The sequence below is a fragment of the Mastomys coucha genome, unplaced genomic scaffold, assembly GCF_008632895.1.
Source record: "Mastomys coucha isolate ucsf_1 unplaced genomic scaffold, UCSF_Mcou_1 pScaffold1, whole genome shotgun sequence".
NCBI lineage: Eukaryota > Metazoa > Chordata > Mammalia > Rodentia > Muridae > Mastomys > Mastomys coucha.
In genome coordinates, this window is record NW_022196891.1 from 62,707,182 (window position 1) to 62,729,279 (window position 22,098).

Consider the following 22,098-nt stretch of genomic DNA (forward strand, 5'->3'; position numbering starts at 1 on the left):
AGAGAGAGAGAGAGAGAGAGAGAGAGAGAGAGAGAGAGAGAGAGAGAAAGAGCGAGCTCAGGCCCGGCATTCTGTCAAATCCAGTGTCAAGAAATCGTGTATTTTCCATATTATCCCAAGCTCTCACTCCTCTCTCATTTATTAGTTTGTTTCTTCTCATTCAGTGAAGTACTCTTTATTCTTTCATCCCACAAACAGGGAGAAGGTTCCAAGCAGCTGTAGGCATAACAAAAGTAGACTGAAGGTAGAGAGTGTGGCCCAGTGTGGCCCAGCGTGGCCCAGCGTGGCCCAGCGTGGCCCAGCGTGGCCCAGCATAGCCCAGCTGCTGGAGACCTGAGTCTGGGCAGTGTTGGATAGGTGTACGAATGAAACAAGGCTAGACCATGTGGAACCTCATGTGGTTAAAGATCAGTCTACAGCCACAAACCAGGTTGTAGAGCTAAGCTTACTTAACCTGCAAGGTAACGTTTCTCAGCCCATTTCCTGTTTTCTTTAGTAGGCTCTTACACCGACCCAGGCACTATTTTAAGAACTGTACAAATAGTGACTCATTGACAAGCTCTGGAACAGGCTCCTTTTGCCTCTATTTTACAGATGGAAACTGATACCCCAGAAGGTTAATTAACAAGTCAACAGCCTGAATCTGGACAGATATTGGACAGGCACGTGCCTCATGCACAGTGGCAGAAGCTAACAAAGAAGCCTAAACCATAGATTTGTGGCTGCCACACTAAAGGATGCGGCAAAGGGGCCGACAGTGTTTCTGCCTAGCAAACTAAGCATTCAGAAAGCAACCAGAAGGTCATGTGGGGTCCCAGGCTTGCTTGCTTCTTTTCCTTCCCAAACCAGATCAGAGTACAGACCTAATTCACACATCAAGAGGTTCTGAACAAGCACATGACCAGCTTTGTGGGTCGCAGTTGGGAAGCAAAGGTGAACACCCTGAACACTGTATCCAACTTTAGGAAGGCCAGTGGGGGTACACACTGTCCCCAACATAACGGAGGCCCTTTTCCTGTGCCTGCTATCTATAGACTGACTTTCATGTGACTGCCAGAGCATGGTGGAGACCAGGGAGAAAGCCCTTTATCCACATAGACATGAAGACCAGGGACCCTGCGATCTCTCTCTGGCTCCTGTCGAGCTGTGTGGCCTTGTTTGTGGGTGGGATTGGAGTGGGGGTTCATATTCCCCCTTTCAGTTATCTGAAGTACAAACAAGGTGGTTATTAGAACCTTCTTCCCGACTCCACCCACCCTGTTACTGTTCTTGATGTGTACTGCTTTGAGGTGCACAGATGACGAACCTCTGGAAGTATGATTAGAACAGTATGTTGACCTCACTGGAGCGTGTTTGAAGTGATGCTTTGGAATATTTTCACCTGGGGGGGGGATTGCATATCTGAACATCTCCTATGTTTATTTGTTTGTATTTCATTTCCTTAAATGAAGGTATCTGTGGCCCTCCTAGCTTTTCAGGTTGGTCAGTGCCTCCCGAAATGGGTTATGGGATATATGGGGTGGAAATGAAGGGGAAGGTCTCATCTCAGAGGGAGACACTAGCTCTAGGAAGGTGAGGAGAAGGAGGAAGAGGAAGAGAAAGAAGAGGAGGAGGCGGAAGAGGAGAAGGAGGAAGAGGAGGAGGAAATGAGCCATAACCTCACTCAGGGGGTACCCAAGGTTGTCAGAAAAGAACTTTCTTCCAAGCTGGACAGCTGAACTCTGGAGCAGAGAGCCCCAGTCTTGTCTGGTCTAGTGGTCCATTGTTAGAGAAGTATTAGGAGTTCTGCCTCCTTCATTCTCATGATGCCCACCTATTGTTCGCAGGCTCTCTGGGTGTCTGCTGACACTCCTATTTATAAGATGTGTTATGTTAGAAGGGAGGTGTTTTAGGGCTTCTCCTGCTAGGATAAAAAAACAAACAAACAAACAAAAAACAGTATGACTACACGGGGCATTAACAGTCCATCACCAAGGGAAGCCAGGACAGAAACTCAAGCACAGCAGGAACCTGGAGACAGGAACTGAAGCCAAGGCCATGGAATAACACTGTTCACTGGCTTGCTCTTCCTCAAGTGAGGGTCCTTCCTCACATGAATCCAGCATGTGTCAAGTTGACAAAACACCAACCAGCAGAGGAAGTCGTGTTTGTCTCTCAGTGCCTGTGGACTGTGACGTGGGTCTTCTGACCCTGCAGAGACACCACTTTGGAGAACAGCTTTCCTACACTTTCATGCAAGAGCAATTCGTGAGTCCAGAAAGGGAAGGGTAAAGAAGTTTCCAGAGGCAGCAGGGTTGTATCTGAGGAGTTGGCCTAAACTTGGCAAAGAGGCAGAATGTTGACATGTTGAATGCAGATCATAATGTGTTAGGAAATTAGTCAGGATGGAGTTTCAAGTGACAGATACTTAAGGAAATTAGCATAAGTAGGAGGTGGGGACAATCTGAGTATGTAACTGAGAAAAACAAGATTTTAGACTCACAGGCTCTTCCATGAGCATCTGTGAATGGCTTAACCTGCGTACCACACCACACACACTCTCTCAGCTGTATTTCCTGGTGAGTCTTTCCTATGACCAGCTGATGGAAAGCTATGCTCTTGTTTTGTCAGACTACAGAGCCCCTTGGTTGACTAGTGCGTCCTCTAACACTTACAGCCAAAGGCTGGAGTTCTGTGACCATCCCTAGGCCAGCGGCTGTGAACAGCATCACCCTAGATGAAGGACTGACTTTTGGAGCTGGAGGTTGATGTCAGATTTGCTCCAATGGAGAAGATAAAGGGAAAGCAGTTTCCAAAGTAGACTGAAGTTAAAAAACTATTGTGGCAAAGGCAGGCTTGTGTCAGATGCTGTGTTAGGGGCTGGCCACAAACAAATTCAATCCTCACAACTCCTATGTGGGATCCATCCGAAAGTCAGTGGATTACCTACAGTCTGGGAAGTGGAGTGGAGAGGCTAGGTTTCATCTACCCAGGTTAGTCTGGTGTCAAAGTCTGTTTGTGGTCTCAGCTCTTAAGCTGCTGTCGTCCTCACAGACCCAGGCCGCAGCAGTGGGAGTCAGAAATGAAGTAGGAACAGTGATAATCAGGATTCTAGGGAAGCATGTGAAACAGGATCACAAAATATCCAGACTTACAGCCACGGAGGGAAGAGAGAAGCTGCAGCTGTGGCCATTCTGTCCTTGTAGCTCGGGCCTTGGAGTGTTCTATGGGAACCATCGGAGAAAGTGGTTTGTACAATTCGGCAGGTCTGTGCTCTCCAGCACTGCCTTGTGTTTTAACCAAGAGTGGATATTATTGAGAGCTGCCTTGAGTGACAAGGCTTGGCTTTGGTGACTTGAGGCTCTGGCCAGTTGTCTAAGGCTCATGTGGTTTACTGTCTTTGGAGACGGATAACCAGACTGAAGGCAGTTCCCAAAGAGGGGCAGCCACCCCTGGCTCAGTGACCTTAAAGGTAAAAGTATGTAGCTGGGACTTTTTAGCTCTTTCTGGGACAGTTGTTGATCGTGCATTGACACCCACTCGTGGCCCTGTCTAGCTGTGTATTTGAGGAGCAGTATGCAAGTTCAGAAACACCTTCGTGTCTGGCAGCAGAGGGTACTCTGGAGAGTCAGTGTGAGTCACACTGGAATTTGCTTCTATTCAATGGGCCCTGGCTTGTCAGGCCCCTGGGTGAGCTGGCTGTCAGCCAGCAAGCTTGTGATGGCTGGGGCCTTCCAAATCCCTGTTCTCTAAAGATCCAGTGTAGCTAGCAGGATCTGCCAAGGCACGAACTTGCCCACTCTGTACAACTGGTAGACTAGGACTTTGGATTTCCCTGGGTGGCCACCTCTTTGACGCGCATTCTTTGTCTCCCTCCTGGGAATGGGTGTACCCGGAGGCCTAAAGGATCCTTTGCTGCAGCTGCTGCTTCATTCTGCAGTCTCTTGTGGGCCCGCTAACTGGATCAGTGCAGACTCTCCAGGTCTCGTCTCCTGGGCTGGAAACTTTGTATCCTATTTTGTTTTCTCAGAAGCAGCCTTCGTGATATTACCTCTCTGACAAAGGTTTTAAAGTCATTCACCAACCAAATTACCCACCATGTAGTGAGAGCTTGACCAGGTGCTGGGAACACATAACCAAACTCTCTGCTTGAGGACGAACTCGTCTGTGATGTTTTTTTCACGTCACATCTTTAAAGGCTTCCATGTTCAGTTAGCCAGGAGGCAAAAAAATAAAGGTGATCCCACCCTGGAGCTCTGGCTAGCTTGGAACTGCGTAGACTGTGTAGGCTAGCCTTAAATTTACAGAGACCTCCTGCCTCCACCTCCCAAGTGCTGGAATTAGAGATGTATACTACTCCACTTGTGAGAAATACATTCTTGGGACCATATTATGCAGTATGGTGATTATAGCTAGGTAATGTGTATTTCAGAACTGCTCAGAGCAGATTTTAAAAGTTCACCCAAGGAAGGAAAAGGACGTGAGGTGTTAAATATGTTAATTAGCTTTATTTATGAATTCCATAATGTGTAAACATGTACCCCGTGAATACATACAATTGTCAGCTCAAATCAAAGACAAGATCCTGTCGGATGCTTTCATCTCCCTTGATTTTTTTTTTTAACTTCTAATATTGTAGGATTTATAGTTCTAAATTTTATGTTTTCCAGTTTTTTACTTACTTTTCCATCTGACTTCATTTTTTTTTTCCTTTTGAGACAGGCATCACTATGAAGTTCTGACTGGCCTGTCACTCTGTAGACCAGGATGGTTTTGAACTAGCAGAGATCTATCTGCTTCTGCCTCCTGAGTGCTGGGTTTAAGGTTTTCGCCACCACCTCCCGGTACCTAGTCTGTTTTTTTAACCATCATGTTACAGCTGTTGTAACTCAAGAATGATATGCTTATGTAAAGGCTTTGTTTTGAGATGCCAACTAGTAATTTACCTGGAGGCAACAAAATCCAGAACTTGGCAACTGAAGGTGAAAACCAGAAAGAGCCTTACAACGATTCTTACCTGTAGCACGCCCACAAAGCATTTTCGTGCCCCAAAACTGGGGGAACTAAGACATTACATAACCAGATCAAGATTCAGAATATTTTAGCAGCTTGGAAATATGGGCTGACATGCACAATGCAAACTTTAGTAGAAATAATGCTTGTATTTAGCTTTAAAAACATTAATTCTGCGTATGGTCAAGACTGGGACATCTGCCTTCTCAGCATTTCCTGTGCTACATACAAACTTTGCATGTTAGTTGACCACACATTACATAAGCCCAATGGGATGATATCATTGCTACAAGATAATGTATTCTTAGAGGGAATACTGGAAAGACACTGGTTCTGATGCAGGAGAAAATTGACTCTGCACTTGATGTTGACTCGAGGAATGGTACATTCAATTACAGATCAGGAGGTTGTACACATCTGTGAGCCAGTGCAAAAGGGGCTCTTGTTTTTTTGTTTTGTTTTTTTTTTGTTGTTTTGTTTTGTTTTGTTTTTTTGTTTTGTTTTTTTTCGAGACAAGGTTTCTCTGTGTAGCCCCGGCTGTCCTGGAACTTACTCTGTAGACCAGGCTGGCCTTGAACTCAGAAATCCGCCTGCCTCTGCCTCCCAAGTGCTGGGATTAAAGGTGCGCACTACCACCGCCCGGCTTGTCTTTTGTTTTTTAAAAGTTATTTATTTGTTTTATATGAGTACACTTTAGCTGTACAGATGGTTGTAGCCATCATGTGGTTGATGGGAATTGAACTCAGGACCTCTGCTCGCCCCAGCCCCGCTTGCCTCAGCTCCAGTTCCACAGATTTATTTATTTATTATATGTAAGTACACTGTAGCTGTCTTCAGACACAGCAGAAGAGGGCATCAGATCTCATTACAGATGGTTGTGAGCCACCATGTGGTTGCTTGGATTTGAACTCAGGACCTTGGGAAGAGCAGTCAGTGCTCTTAACCGCTGAGCCATCTCTCCAGCCCAGGGGTTCTGTCTTAAAGGCTCTGGACATCATGGAGACTAATGGTTGAGACCTGGAGAGTTGGAAGAGGAGGAGGAGGAGGAGGAGGAGGAGGAGGAGGAGGATAGGGAGGAGGATAGGGAGGAGGATAGGGAGGAGGAGGAAGAGGCGGAGGAGGAAAGTCCAGAGCCAGGCAGTGGTCTTGCACGCCTTTAATCCCAGCACTTGGGAGGCAGAGACAGGCAGATTTCTGAGTTCCAGGACAGCCTGGTCTACAGAGTGAGTTCTACGACAGCCAGGGCTACACAGAGAAACCCTGTCTTGAAATGTCCGGGATGAGGAGCTTGTGTTCGTGCTGCTCCAGGCAGCCTGGTATGAAGGGTTTGTATCCATGCCTGTGCTGCTCCAGGCAGCCTGGGATGAGGGGTTTATGTCATTGCTGCTCCAGGCAGCCTGGGATGAAGGGCTTGTGTTCGTGCCCATGCTGCTCCAGGCAGCCCTGGACGAGGGGCTTGTGTCATTGCTGCTCCTGGCAACCTGGGATGAAGGGCTTGTGTTCGTGCCCATGCTGCTCCAGGCAGCCCGGGATGAAGGGCTTGTGTCCGTGCTGCTTCAGGCAGCCTGGCTAAGGTTGGGTCCCTGTGGTGGATCTTGCCAGCTGTCTCTGGGGCTTCTGTGAAGAGAAAGGCTGCTTCAGCTCCCGCCCCTGTGGCAAAGGTGCCTGGATAGAGAGGTGGCAGGTCTTCTTGGAGGGTTCTGGGATCATCTCAATGCTGTGTGTGTGTGTAGGGTAATTTAGTCAGCAGAGACCGTGCCTGTCTCACAGCTACCTTCCCTTTTTGGTGTTTTCTCTTCATGAATGTGGAGAGCAGATTGGGAAAGCAATCTGTGGGATTTTTTTTTTCTGATTAAAGTAGATGAAAAGATTGGTCTACATATTTTATACTTAAAATCTTTCAGCCTTGAATTTTAGCCAAGATCTTGAGCCAGTTTCCTGAGAGCAGGGACCACACCTAATAGTGAAGTCTGTGTGGGCCAAGATGGCGTCTTCCTGTCTCCATCCACGATTCCTACTTGCTCTCTTGCTTCCACCATACCTAATGAGAGCAATCACCCTGCTTTGGTATTAACCACGATTGATTAACCTTGATGAGAAACTCGGAATTGCTATTAGGATAAATTTTTGTTTGTTTGTTTGCTTGCTTGTTTGTTTTTCGAGACAGGGTTTTTCTGTGTAGCCCTGGTTGTCCTGGAACTCACTCTGTAGACCAGGCTGGCCTGGAACTCAGAAATCCGCCTGCCTCTGCCTCCCAAGTGCTGGGATTAAAGGTGTGCACCACCACCGCCAGACTATTAGGATAATCTTATGGTCAAAAATTCATGTGTCCACAAGTCTGCTGGGATGGGGTTAAAGTGTCACTTTTGATTCTGTAACTCAAGGTGGCCTGAGGCCCTTGTGAGCTCCTTTATGATGACGGTTTTACCAGCTGAAAATCTGCCACAAGAGCAAGAGTCCAGAGTGGCAGTCTACAAAATGTCCCACAAAACACACTTAAGACAGCCACCTGGGGAGGGAACAGGGGTTTGTCTTTTTATTTTATTTTATTTTTCTTTTTTTTGGAGGGGACCTGGGAAAGGAGATATTGTATGACATGTAAATAAAGAACATCTAATAAAAAAAAAACAAATAATAAAAAAACAAAAAAGACAGCCACCTGTCCTCCCTGCTCATTTAAAGTGCAGATTTGGGCCGTACGGTTCAGTGCTTGCTAGTGTATGCAGGATGCTGGGTTTGATACCTAGTGCTGCATGAGAAAAAAATTAAAGGCAGGGCTTTTGCAGATTTTAGTCCAAATGGGGTCGGTTTCTAGGTCTGTGGCAAGCTACACATCACAGAACTACCTACCTCATAGCAATCAGTAATCAAAACCATGGAAGAGGGGGGCTGGCGAGATGGCTCAGTGGGCAAAAGCACTGACTGCTCTTCCGAAGGTCCTGAGTTCAGATCCCAGCAACCACATGGTGGCTCACACCATGAGATCTGTCACCCACTTCTGATATGTCTGAAGTCAGCTACAGTGTACTTATGTATAATAATAAATCTTAAAAAAGAAAAAAAAAACACGGAAGAGGAAAAGGAAGGACTCCATAATCCTCCAATGAACCAAAATCTCCCATCAGGCCTCACATCCTGTTTCTCCCCGGCGCCTTTCATAGTGCCCAGCTGAGTGCTTAAGCTTTGACGGGTGGGTCTTTGGGAGACATCCCAAAGCCAAGGCACCAAGGGGATGAGATGGGCACAGCAGTCAATTCCAGAGTCAGCAAGCTGTACACAAAACAGGTCGTAGAGGTTTCGTGGGGAAGTCTGTCCCGGAGATTCCAAACCAATTGGCCAGTGTGAGGCACATAAGAGCCCTGCTAAGCCTCAGACAGCCTCTGTCTGTCTTAAAGTGTAAATGATATGACCCGGAGTTTTTCTAACCTCTGGTCCTGCCTCCTTTCTGCAGTCGTCCAGCATGCTCTGCTCACCGCATCCCGAGGGGCACTGACCATGAGCCTCAACTCCTCCCTCGGCTACAGGAAGGAGCTGAGCAACCTCACTGCAACGGAGAGTGGTGAGGGGGGTGCCGTCTCTGAGTTCATCGCCATCATCATCATCACGGTCCTTGTCTGCCTGGGCAACCTGGTCATTGTCGTCACCTTGTACAAGAAATCCTACCTTCTCACTCTTAGCAACAAGTTCGTCTTCAGCCTGACCTTGTCCAACTTCCTGTTGTCCGTGCTGGTGCTGCCGTTCGTGGTGACTAGCTCCATCCGGAGGGAATGGATCTTCGGCGTGGTCTGGTGCAACTTCTCTGCCCTTCTCTACCTGCTGATCAGCTCAGCCAGCATGCTCACCCTTGGGGTCATTGCCATCGATCGGTAAGTTTGCCTCAGACTTGGAGAGCTGGAGGGTTATGGAACGAGGGATCTGTGGTCTACCGGCTTCAGATGGGCTGAAGGGCTCCAGAGCCCTTCTTATTCTATCTGTCTATATGATTGATATGTATAGTCAAGTGCCTCATATGATATTCCCGTAGGTGACAATATGCATATTTGGCATGTGCCACATAGCCTAGGTGTGCAGACTGTCTAACATCTAAAGTTATACCAACACTCTGTAATATCTTCTGCATAACAAAGTCACTCCATGACAGTCCTCAGAATGCTTTTGTTAAGTGATGCATGACTGTAACTTTATAGGAGAGTGAAATGGCAGAATAGGAACTGTCCCATAATTAGACTCAGCTGTTTTTCTCTGCCCTGTGTCTTGCTTTGGTCTCTGTCCCATCTTGGCTGGTGGACCGCATATAAAAGTTTCCTTTATCCTTTTGTTCTCTGGAAATGGATGGCGGGAGTGGTGGGAAGGCATACAATACAGCCCAGGGAATAGTGACATATGCAGAAGCTCAGCACTTTTTGTAGCCTGTGTTGATCCTGCCCAAGGTATGACTGGGACAGAGAGGACAGACACCAGTGCCCATGCTGATCAGTTGCACCTCGGGGTCTTAGAGTCCTACGCTATGCTGGCGGGTGTAGCTTCCAGTCATCATGTGTTTGAATTGTCATCCACAAGCGTTGGACTTCTCGAAAACAGAGAATGGAGTCAAGATCTATGTGATTTCCTGGAAACTGGGAAGGGTATCTTAATGGAGGAGGGGTGCTAGGGACAATACAGAGGGGGCTAATCAGGGGTGTCATCACAGGCTGACACAAGTCTCCAGACTCTTGGGAACATTGTTATTTGTGTTGGACTGGCTGCCCTGAGCACAGCGATGCTGGACTCCAAGGCTGGATTCTTGTTTTCCCCATGGCTTTGTAGAGAATGTAGAATAAATGAGTCAAGTGAACCAATTAGCTTCTCCACATTTAGTGAAAATGACATAAATCAAAAGAATGAAAGCAGAGATAACTCACAGTGTGGCCATCCAGGCACAAAGCACTGCATGTTCACAGTGCATTTCCTACAGCAGTACACTATGTTTATTTTATAAGTATGTTTTGCCTGCATGTATGTATGTGTGTCGTGTGTGTGCATGGTGGCTGCCGAGGTCAAAAGAGGGCATTGGATCTCCTGAAACTGCAGTTATGAATAGTTGTGAGCCATCAGTTGAGCATCACAAACCAAACCCAGGTCCTTTGCAAGAGTGAGCGACCAGTGTTCTTAACCACTGAGCAGTCTCTCTGGCTACTCCATAGTACATCTTTTAAAAAAGATTTTTCGTTTTTAAGTACATGCATGCATTTAACTACATGCACGCATATGTGTGAGTGTGTGTGTGCAGGTGCCCAAAGAGGCCAGAAGAGGATGTTGGACTCTGAATCTGGAGTTACAGGTGGTTGTGAGCCACATAACATGGCTGCTGGAAACTGACCCCTGGGTCCTTTGCAAGAATGGCAAGCGCAGAGCCATCTGCCCAGCCTATCCCAGACTAGCCCAGCCCAGCCCAGCCCCAGCCCCAGCTCCAGCCCTAGCCCAGCCCAGCCCAGCCCAGCCCAGCCCAGCAGTACCCTTTTTACAAAAGACTGATTGATGCTCATGTTCATTTAACATGCAGTCATGAGCATGCCTCCATAACCTTGGAGAATGTGCCATTAGTGGTCTTGTGGTACTCTGTGATGGACTCTGACTTATTTTTCAGTACCTCATTACTGGATTGAGGTGGTTTCACACAGCTCTCTTCTAGTGATCACGTGACCCTGTTCCATTTTCGGAACTGCTGTGTTGTCAGTAAAAGTAAAACACTTCTCCAAGATACTTGGTAGAGAAACACAAAGGCCTCTTCCAAAGGTAGATGGACGTGCCGGTATCCCACCAAGATGGATTGTATAGCATGGGAAAAGGAATTTGGACGTTTGATGGCACTTGAGAGGAAACCGTTATTAAGGGCACTTTACTTTAGGTTTTAAAAAGTAATGGATTTTGAAGATCCATGCTCAGGTCTTGTGGAATGCAGATCAAGGCTAAGCAGCTTAGTTTGGACTGGGTCATAGCGGCAGGCTGCAGATGTAGCTCCAGGAAGATGCAAACTGCTTCCTTAAATCTGGGGTCAAGTTAAGTGAAGGTGAGAGCAACACATCCTCAGAGCACACCATCGCAATGCATCCACAGTTTACCTATGTTATTGCTCGGGGTATTTGCTGGATTCTTTAAGACCCAAGGCATGGTCTTGGAGCAGTAAGCTACAGACGCCAAACTGCCCACCAGAGGACATCTTGGCAGCACAGACTTAACTATGCACAAGTAGCTCCCACAGATAGCTACAGAAGTCACTGCTGCTGCTGGGCAGTGCATTTGAGTGACATCTTAAAGAGCAAATAGGATTTTACAGGTGTGCAGAAGGGGAGCTCCCGACTACTTAGTGACTAGGCTATGTAATTCTATATAATTCCTCCTCAAGTTGGTCTGGTTGGTCCTGGTGTTTATCACAGCAGTAGAAAGCAGACCAGGATAATTCCTGAAGAGGATAGCCAAATTCCTATATACAAGTGGGCGCTGACGTGCTGACCTCTACACTGGACCATTTCCACTTGTCCTTGCTAGTCTCCAGCTGTGCGACATGACATGGTGTAGCCTGTTGCTGGGTGACTAGGTCTCTCCTAGAAGCTCGAGGGGTTAGAAAGGAGGGCCTCTTGCTTCCATGTAACGCCTCTCTCTCCCCTCCTATCTTCTCTAGCTATTACGCCGTCCTGTATCCAATGGTGTACCCCATGAAGATCACAGGGAACCGAGCTGTGATGGCTCTTGTCTACATCTGGCTTCACTCTCTCGTTGGCTGTCTGCCGCCCCTATTTGGCTGGTCGTCGGTGGAGTTTGATGAGTTCAAGTGGATGTGTGTGGCCGCGTGGCACCGGGAACCTGGCTACACCATCTTCTGGCAGATCTGGTGTGCCCTGTTCCCCTTTCTCATCATGCTAGTATGCTACGGTTTCATCTTCCGGGTGGCCAGGGTCAAGGCCCGAAAGGTGCACTGTGGCACGGTGGTCACTGTGGAAGAGGACGCCCAGAGGAGCGGAAGAAAGAATTCTAGTACCTCCACTTCCTCCTCCGGGAGTAGGAGGAACGCCCTTCAGGGCGTGGTCTATTCAGCGAACCAGTGCAAAGCCCTCATCACCATCCTGGTGGTCATTGGCGCCTTCATGGTCACCTGGGGCCCCTACATGGTTGTCATTACTTCAGAGGCACTCTGGGGGAAGAGCTCTGTCTCCCCAACCTTGGAGACTTGGGCCACATGGCTGTCCTTTACCAGTGCCATCTGCCATCCTCTGATTTATGGATTCTGGAACAAGACTGTCCGGAAAGAGCTCCTGGGCATGTGCTTTGGGGACCGCTATTACCGGGAACCGTTTGTGCAGCGACAGAGGACCTCCAGGCTCTTCAGCATTTCCAACAGGATTACAGGTAATTAGGAAAAAAGTCCCTCACACCCCAGGCAGATGTCACCTGGGGTCCTTTCCAGTTGCTAAGAGCCTGTCATCGCAGCAGTGTCAGGGTGACTATGGTCTCAAGGCTCAAAGCCCAGATTTTCTGTCGTGAAGAGCCACACCAGGGTAGCCACAGTGACACCCAAGCTGCTTGCTTTCCACCACTTAGCTGCAGAAGGAGCATGCCGAGGAGGTCAGAATAGCCCCGGTGCACATCCCTGGAGAATGAGACGGGGGACATTGTGACTGGGAAGCTGATTTCCTGAACTGTAGCCGGGGCCTCATGATCTGGAGGGGAGAGCCACTTCTTTAGTGCAGAAGGAGGACTTTGAGCCTTGGGCCGGGCTTTGCTAAACATTTTTCTTCAGTGTTGCCTCTCTTCAATGCTCCTTCCAAACCTCACTGCTCCACCCAGCCTGACCCTCCTCCCAAATTCTTGTCACCTTGAGCTTCCCCTCCAGGTCAGTGGTTTCTTCTGATGGTCCCTGGTAGTCTTTTGTGTGGGTGTGTGCATAGGGGAGTGTACCAGTGCCAAACTGTAACCTTCTTTCAGTGTGTCATTGTCCTGTGTTCAAGGCTACTCTATCTGGGGGACACACTCGTGTCACATACATGCACACATATGCATACGCATGCATGCACATACGATCTTCGAGCAACCCAAAGGAGTTGCTCTAATCAGACAGAGTTTAGATGTTTTTCAGCTTTTTCTTTTCATAGAATTTCAGGTTTAGAAGAGTTGGAAACGTAATATGGGGGAGCCTCCCACAGTGTTATCAACCTTCATCACTGCAGTAAAAGATAGGCCCTGGAGCCCCATGCATGTTATACCTCAGCACCACACAGACACTTCTGTAAAGGGTTGGTAAGACCTTTTGTAGAGCGCTCCTGAGTAAATCCGGTCCTTGCAGTGGGATATTTTGGGCAAGAACACCGGACTGGTGGGATCCTGCAGGACTGGTGGGATCCTGTTCATGCATCAGGTTAGGGGCACAAGAGTCAGCGTATCTTATTACTGGCTGAGTTACTGTGACCTCTTGCTACAGTGCGGTCTGTCAGCCTTCTGCCTTCACTTGTTCCCACTGTACTTAGCATGAATGCCGGAGGAGATGTTTTGAGACTGGAGATGTCCTCGTTTTCCTTGAGCTTCGACCCCCTGATTCTAGCACGCTCTGGTGCACCTTGCTGATTCTAGCACACCCTGGTGCACCTTGCTCGCTGTAGGTGTGGCTCTGTTGCTCTGAAGGCAGCATGGCTGGGTTTTTTAGAGGTGTGTTGAGGGAGACCTCACCCAGCTAAGCTATCGGAATGAGATTTCAAGTGCACCTCCTTCAGCCTGGAGCTCTCTCACTTTTTTGCCAGACCTAGTTAGTTTCTCTTCTCAGGAAACAAGAGATCCTCTACCTTCACCCTCAAGAGGGCAAAAGGTCCTTTTTGCTTATGAACACTCAGGGCCAGAGATGACAAGATGCCCTGTCCATGGGCCTGTGATAAAACATCTGCTCACTGATTTACTTTGTGGACTGGTGGAGAACTATCCTGGATAGAGGAGATGTGGTAAATTTTCTTTTGAGCAGAGGAAGGAGAACTATCTTGGTGTCTCTGTTAGTCCCAAGTGCCCACCCCTTGCCATTACAAACTTATGTTCCCAAGTGTGACTTGTGAGCCGGAAGGTACATTCAGTGCTTGGCTCCATTTTGTTGGTGAACTTATTGGCTCAGATTTTATAATAATTTATCTTCTTGGCAAAAACATAACAGATGCTTTCGATTCCACTGAAGCTAAGAAGAAGGGGGAAAAAAACCAGGGCACAGGATGATAAAGGAAAGAGTAGAGAGAGCAAGAAAGTTTCTAGGACAGGGCCACGATTTTACTATGCGAGCTGTTTGTGATTGTCCTGGGGGGGACTAGCAAGCTGTGGGAGCAGCGGAAAGCACCAGTTGTGGCTGGGCTGGCAAGCCCAAAGCCATTGGTGGTCTGAGACTCATTCAGGAAAAAAGCAGCCTTGTGGGCTCATGGGTTCTGAATCCTTGGCTTCTCCAGAGCTGGAAGTGGGAAGTGGCTATTGCTCTTCTCTCAGGGCCTTGACTGGAGGAGGTCAGTCAGCCACATTAGTACCTTAGGGACTGGGGAGCAAGACAGAAGATGGGTCTATCCCAGATACACACTCATGACCATCCAAGCCAGGAATACCCACTCCTTTCCTGATCCTCTTCCCTCAGGGGGCAACCCTGAACCTCTGTGCAGAATCCTCTGTCTCAGCCAGGGTCACCAGAATTTGCCCTATGCACACAGGGCTCTGAAATGTAACCGATTCCTAAACCCGGATTACCTCCCTTGCTATCAATCTGCTTTCACCCTTTGGGGAAGGCAACCCCCTAGTAATCACAGGGGGTACAAAGATGGCCAACAAGATGGAGGCCCTCCCATGGTTTTGGGCAGTACATGAAAAGTTGGCACTTAAGAAGTCAGTAGGCAGAATTAGCATTGTTCCTGAGACATGCAAAGGCAGAAACAGAATTCCACACATGCCCAGAACATCCCAAGCACACAACAGCGATGACTTTGTGCAGAGCCTAGTTCACCCTTAATCACTAGATTTAAAACTCTGTTCATCCCAGATTAAAGAACGTTCTCTGGGATGTTCACCTCTGGGATGCCAGCTGTTACTGAGCCACCCAGTCCTTTTGCCTCTGAGGTCCCCTTAGTAGAGTTCCACGGAGGATGGGTGGGGTTTCTTTAGGAACAGAGATCTCCAGGGCACCTGGAGGCTGCTAGGGAGTGCCATGGCGTGGAGGTTGATCCCTAGTGCGATTGGTGAACTGCGTCCTGAACTAATGCTACACTGTAACTAACACACACCTGAAACAGAGAGGGGGCTCCGGCAGAGGGAGGAAAGAAAAGCCCACAGGATAAAGGGTCAGAAGGAAACAACATCTCTGAGAAGCCCCTGCGTCTCAGATGTGGAAGTCCCGTGACTGAGGGCAGAGCTCTCCGTTACCTCCAAGGAAGGAGGGTCCCATCTGTCAGGCACTCAGGAAAGCGAGTCACAGCCTTCTTGGGAGGTCTGGGGTGGGGTGGAGCGGGGAGTAATGCTGAGGTCTTTGAGTTTCCCCCTTTCCTGTTCTAAACCTCTTTCTCCCTCCCTCCGTCCTCTCCTTCCCCCCGCCCCCCGCCTCTCCTCGTGGCATCATAAGGTCTTCCTTCAATTCCTGCTGCACCTTAGAATTCCTCCCTGTTCTTCCTCTTCTAAATCGCCCAAATGCCTCCTACCTGCTGCATGAACAAACCTGGTCCCTGGGCCTAGCCTTCTGTGCGTTTTCATTGGAAGGGTTAGATGTGTCCCATTCCCGTGGGAAATGGTGGTGTTCTGGGGAATCTCAGAGTAGCTGTGTCTACTCTTTGGAGTGGAGGGAAATGCTTTGTAGCTGAGCCACAGTGGTCTGGCTCAAAGGACCGCTCTCACCAGAGGATACCAAAACACGCGTTCTTGGCTTTTTGCTGCAGCCTCAGAGCTGATGTCCAAACACATCGTGGCTGCCACTACCCCAGTTGGCAAGAGATGGCCCACTTCTTGAATCAGGCCCTCTATTGAACATAGCCGTGTTCACACGGAGTCCGCTGTGTCAGAGGGATAAGTGGGTACAGGGAGACTTTGGGGTCTTCTCAGTTTCAGCCCTGTAACCAACTCCAAGCATACTGACAGCTGCTTATGTGAATGGTTCTGAGAGGGAAGGTGGCTGCGTTGTGTATTCCCCTACCCCACTGAGAGAAGATGGCTGTGCTGTGTGTCACCCTACTCCAACTAAGAGAAGGTGGCTGCGCTGTGTATCACCCTAGCCCTACTGAGAGAAGGTGGCTGTGTATCACCCTAGCCCCAACATTCCCTCCTTGCTCTCAGGAAATCAGGAAAGAGTATATAGTATGTTCTACCACCTTGAACTCCCAGAAATACCAGGATTTAATTGAAGAGGAATCTTTCTCCAATCTTAGAGTATATTGCAGGACAATATTATTCTCTATGGTAAGCCATTATCTTAGTCTAATTTCTATTACTGTTTACTCAAATGGAGACTGGGTGGTTTATAGTGAACAGTGATTTATACTATATTTTGGAAGGTGTTGAGCCCAAACCTAGACTTTCTCCAAAAGTAGCAAGTGCTGGGATTAAGTTCCCAGCAGAGGTAAAGATTTATTTATTTATTATATGTGAGTACACTGTAGCTGTCTTCAGCACACATCCAAAGAGGAAGTCAGATCTCATTACAAATGGTTGTGAGCCACCATGTGGTTTCTGGGATTTAAACTCATGAACTCTGGAAGAGCACTCAGTGCTCTCTTAACCACTGAGCCATCATCTCTCCAGCCCTCAGCAGAGGAACTTTTTAAGAGGCACATTCAACCATAGTGCCCATTAAATCTATTAGGCTATTTATACTTGGCTTAAGAATTTGGAAGGCTGCAAGTCCCTGTTCCATCTTCCTTCCCTCCCCCAGCCAGGGTTTCAGGTGTAGCCCTGGCTACTCTGAAAGTAACTCTTTAGACCAGGTCTTTAGGCCTCTGCAGGTCTCACAGGTCTCCAACCATCTCACGGCACTCATAGTGCTGGGACTGAAGGCCTGCACCACTATGCCCGGCCTAGGTTGGAAGTCTGAAGAGCACTGTCATCTGATGGGCCTTTGTCTGTGCCATCCCATAACAGAAGGGAGCACAAACCTGAGAAGAAAAGGCTAAACTCATGATTAAACCAAACCAAAACCATGATTGATGCTGCTCCTTCTCTGCCCCTTCCTCCTCCTTCTCCTCCTCTCTTTCTCTTCTTCCTTCTCCTCCTCCCTCTCCCCTTTCTCCCTCTTTTCCTCCTCTTCATGTATTTGCTTTCATTTTGTGTCTGTGTGAATACAACGAGTGGTTCACCTGCATGTTTGTGTGTGTGTCTGTGTGTGTGTGTGTGTGTGTGTGTGTGTGTGTGTGTGTGTGTGCCGTATGTCTGCGTGGCACTGTCAGAGGCTAGATGAGGGAGGGCATTAGATCCCTTGCACTGGGATTTCAGAAGGTGCTGAGCCACCGTGTGTGTGCTGGGAACCAAACTTAGACTTTCTGAAAAAGTAGCAAGTGCTCTTAACCTCTGGGCCACCTCTCCAGCCTCATGGCCGTTCTTGAGGTAACGGACCCCGACAATGGCATTAGTGCATTCACTAGGCCCACTTTTCTGGGGCATATTCAACCATAGTGCCCATTAAATCTATTAGGCTTGTTTGTAATTTCTAAGAGATTTTTACTCCCCAGATACTATACATAGGATAGCTCTTATTAAAGATTTTTATCTTCATATTTTTCAGTAACCTTTATTTATTTAGTAAATAAATCTGTGAAGAACTGGAAAAAGTAAAAAGTTTTTTGAACTTTACTATGTACCCAATTAATGACTTTTCTTTAAGAACTTTGTTGTCTCTTTTTTTTTAAAAAAGGAATTATTTATTTTAGGTAAATGAGTACACTGTAGCTGTCTTCAGACGCACCAGAAGAGGGCATCAGATTCCTTTACAAATGGTTGTGAGCCACCATGTGGTTGCTGGGAATTGAACTCAGGACCTCTGAAAAAGCAGTCAGTGCTCTTAACCTCTGAGTCATCTCTCCAGCCCTGTGTTCTCCTCTTAGAACTTTCCCCCAGGCCTCTTTTTCTCATATGTCTGTCATGCTGGGGACGTTCCTTAGCTGTGTCGTGGTCCCTGTCCTCCCTTTAGCTGACTTTTCTTAGCTGTGTCGTGGTCCCTGTCACCCCTTTAGCTAGGGAGCCTCTAGTGAGGTGGGGCCAGCAGGCTTCCTTGGTGTGGGGTGGTCCAGCTGAGCTCTCTCACAGGCTCCTGGCTGGTTTTCCAGAGGAGAGTTCTCCTGCAGCCTCTCATTGCCCTGTGTCTGGGACGTCTCAGTGCCACAGCCTCTGCTTCACTCCCTCTGTTCCTCTGCTGACACTGGGGAGGGGATGCCGAGGCCGAGACAGGAAGAGCTGGGATGGGGTCCAGCTGCTTTGAGATGGTCTGTGGAGCCCACCACTGGGCAGTCTCCTGGGCCTGCAGGTCCGAAGCCTTAGCAGCCCTTGGTGAGACTAAGGCTCCAGTCCTCCGCATGAACCTCGGTTCTCTTTCCCAGGTCACTCTGTCTGTCTTTTGTTGTTGTTTTCGAGACAGGGTTTCTCTGTGTAGCCCTGGCTGTCTTGGAACTCACTCTGTAGACCAGGCTGGCCTGGAACTCAGAAGTTCCAGTTCTGCCTGCCTCTGCCTCCCAAGTGCACCACCACCGCCCGGCACTCTGTCTGTCTCTATCCTTCTGTTATGGGATGGTACAGACAAAGGCCCGTCAGATGATGGATGTCTTTATCTTTGCACCCTCTCCAAACTCTACTTTGGGGAAGGCTTTTTAACTATTTGTGGAGGTTAACGTTTTCTCCTCGCCTGTCTTGGCATCTGACATGGTCAGGAAAGGTTTCCTGTGGGAAAGAAAGAAGGGTTAGAATCAGGGGAGAGCATCCAGAGACCTCTGTCTCCCTGTGTGTGGATCAGGAGTGAGTTTTGCAAGAGACAGAATTCAAAAAGGAGCTGGTAGGTCAGTGTTGGGGTGGGGGCAGAAACTGGGAAGTCAGCCGCTCAGCATGAAGCATGTGCCCGCCTAAGCAGTCTGGGTTTATTCTACCAATGCCAACTTTGCTTTTCAGACCTGGGTCTGTCCCCCCATCTCACGGCGCTCATGGCAGGCGGACAGTCCCTGGGACACAGCAGCAGCACCGGTGACACAGGCTTCAGCTACTCCCAGGATTCAGGTAATGGTCGTACTCTGAAAACCTCTCACTTGTCTAAGTTGGGCTGTGTTAACTTCTGCTGGGAGACTGGTCATTTCCTGAGGACCGTGGAGGGCCATAGACGAGGCAGGAGCTAGGTTTCCTGTTATGGCTTCCAGCCTTTCAGCTTTCCTACGCCTCTGTTCTTTCTATTAAATGGGCCCGTTGTCTCCTTCTCTCCCCACCACATGGTATGATAGTGAGGTTGAAAGTACCAGAGAGCCTTGGAAAAGTTAAAATGTGAAAAACCTATGGTTTTACACTAACTATGCTGTCATTGACCGGTCAGGCCCTAGACTCCACCCACTTAGTTTCTCAGCTTCCTTCCTGGAACTGGCTTTAAAACGTTAGGGCCTGCTCCTTGTGCTTGTGGGGAGCCATGGTGGCCAGATCCTATGTTTGCTGAGTGGACCTGGGTAGGGGGAACATAGTCAGAGACAGGAAAGTCTCTTCACCTAATTCACAGATGTATGTTGGTGAGGCACCTGGCCACATCTGGAGCTGGTGCATGTGGCTCCAGATGCTCTAGGCCATAGAGGAAGCCAAATCAAATCACCAACCACCACCAATCAGCAAACGAGCAGCAAGCGCAGCAGCGAACTCCAGGCTCTTCTGTTTCCACGCCCCTGGGAACTTTTTGTCTTTTTGGTTGTGAGCCTTTAAGAGCTGAGCCTTCTTTCCAGCCCTCACTGGAGCATTGGAAAAGTCATCTCTGGGGCTGAAGAGATAGCTGTTAGTGAAGTCAGAACCAAGTGCTGGCTCCGGCCAAGGCAGGGCTCAGTGGACAGACGTCAGCGACCGGAGTTCTACTGTCTGATTGTGGGGAAGCTGCCTAGGCAGTGACAGAGACCAGCCTTTCCCTCCAACCACAGGAGAGGGACATAGGTTGAAGGAGCCTCATGACCCATAGTTCCCAAGACACCACACAATGTGCAGCCCTCTGGGCTACCAGAGGAGGGGACATCCTCGGGGAAGACAACTTTTTTTTCTGACTGACGGCCTCATCTAGGTGCCAGGCACAAGACCTATCCCTGTCCTACCAAGGGCTCCTGGGTACAAGTGCCTTAAGTTAGCAGGAGACACAAGCCAAGGCAGAGGTGGTTGGGTGCAGGAGGGACTACCTCAGGTAACGTGGGTGATGTTCCTCAGGTGCTGTCCACTAGTGTGTTAGATTATCTGCTCAGCCGATGGTGTGGCAGCGCCTCCCCTGTCTGTGAAGCCCTGGGCTGGATGGCACACATGCCATTTAGAAGGCATCTGCTTCAGGACAGCCAGCTGGACTTGCCTGTGGGATTGAAGGGCTGGGGCCAAGGTCAAGAGAGAGGTATGGGAGAGAGAAGAGGAGGCTGTAGATACATGTGTGTCCTCTGCCTGCTTTAGGGACAGATGTGATGCTCCTGGAAGACGGCACTTCTGACGACAGCCCTCCCCAGCACTGCACTTGCCCACCCAAGAGGAGGAGCTCCGTGACATTTGAGGATGAAGTGGAACAGATCAAAGGTTGGTTTATGGGAGTGCTTCAGTTGACACGTGGGTAAGGAGGGGATAGACCCTAGCCTCCTTCTTACCACAGAACGTGCTAAGGCCTCCTCCCCTCTGCCTCCTTCCTCACCTCCTCTGCCTCCTTCCTCACCTCCTCTGCCTCCTTCCTCACCTCCTCTGCCTCCCTCCTCACCTCTGCCTCCTTCCTCATCTCTGCCTCCTTCCAATCACTGCAGCCCCATGAGGCACACTTGAGTCTTGAATTCTGAGGTCCCACACTCACAGCAAGCATCATCCAAGGTGGGACAAATGCAGCTGTAGACACACACACACACACACACACACAGACACATATAAACACACACAGTTACATAATACATACACATACTCATACACACAGTCACATTCACCACAGATACTATGAACACAACACAGCACAAACACACATACATACATGGATACACAGACACATACATAGACATACACAGACATACATGTACAGTCACACATACACACACTGTTACATACACAGTCGCACAGTCTCACACACTCAGACAGACAACACAGTCACATATGCACATACACATGTACACGTACACAAACTCACACATAGACATACACAAACAGCAGATACCATGGATACACATACATAGACATACACCGGCACATACACAGTTACATATACACATAGGCATACACACACAGACACACACACACATACACACACACACACACACACACACACAGTTACACACAGACACAGAGAGAGAACTCAAAACAATTTGCTTGTTTGTTTGTTTGTTTTTGAAACAGGGTTTTTCTGGATTGCCCTGGCTGTCCTGGAACTCACTCTGTTGTAGCCCAGGCTGGCCTCAAACTCAGAAATCTGCCTGCCTCTGCTTCCCAAGGGCTGGGATTAAAAACATGTGCCACCACCACCTAGCTAACAATTTGTATCTTTCTCAGGAACTAGCCTGGTTGGATAAAATAGTTTCTGTGCACCCCCCACCCCCCGCCGTAGTAGTCCATAGCAAATGTTCTCCTTTATAGCTGATGTGCAGTTATAAATTTGAACCCGCCCTCTCAGCCTGTCCCCTCTGATGGGCAGTGGAAATATTGCTCAGAATGGAGGCCAAGTTGCCATCCTGATGAATGGCCCTGAAACTTGCAGGGACAGGAACCCGTTGACTGGGCTTTCCTGCTTCATCTGTTAACACAGAGCATCCTTGTTGTTTTGGGACCTGGGACTAGTTTCCATTCCAGACAATCCAAGAGGAGCCACTCCAGCGTAGGAGTCTCTTTTTATGAGAATAGCTGTAAATGCTGAGTATGCAAATAAGTCTCCGTCTGCCCCGCCCTTGCAGATCGAGGGGAGAG

General features: G+C 48.6%; 1 protein-coding gene across 7 annotated transcripts in view; it reads left to right on the plus strand.

Annotated features, from left to right (window-relative positions):
• The window catches only part of Gpr161 (G protein-coupled receptor 161), a 56,317-nt gene that overhangs the window by 16,681 nt on the left and 17,538 nt on the right, over positions 1–22,098 (plus strand). For all 7 annotated transcript variants that reach the window (XR_004123295.1, XM_031387976.1, XM_031387938.1 and 4 more), the window contains exons 2-5: positions 8,444–8,858; positions 11,654–12,378; positions 19,117–19,221; positions 20,620–20,739. Coding sequence is in view for 6 of the 7 variants with exons in the window: in XM_031387976.1 (XP_031243836.1) it covers positions 8,488–8,858; positions 11,654–12,378; positions 19,117–19,221; positions 20,620–20,739 (1,321 nt within the window). In the remaining variant the exon portion in view is untranslated. The remainder of the gene's footprint in view (positions 1–8,443; positions 8,859–11,653; positions 12,379–19,116; positions 19,222–20,619; positions 20,740–22,098) is intronic.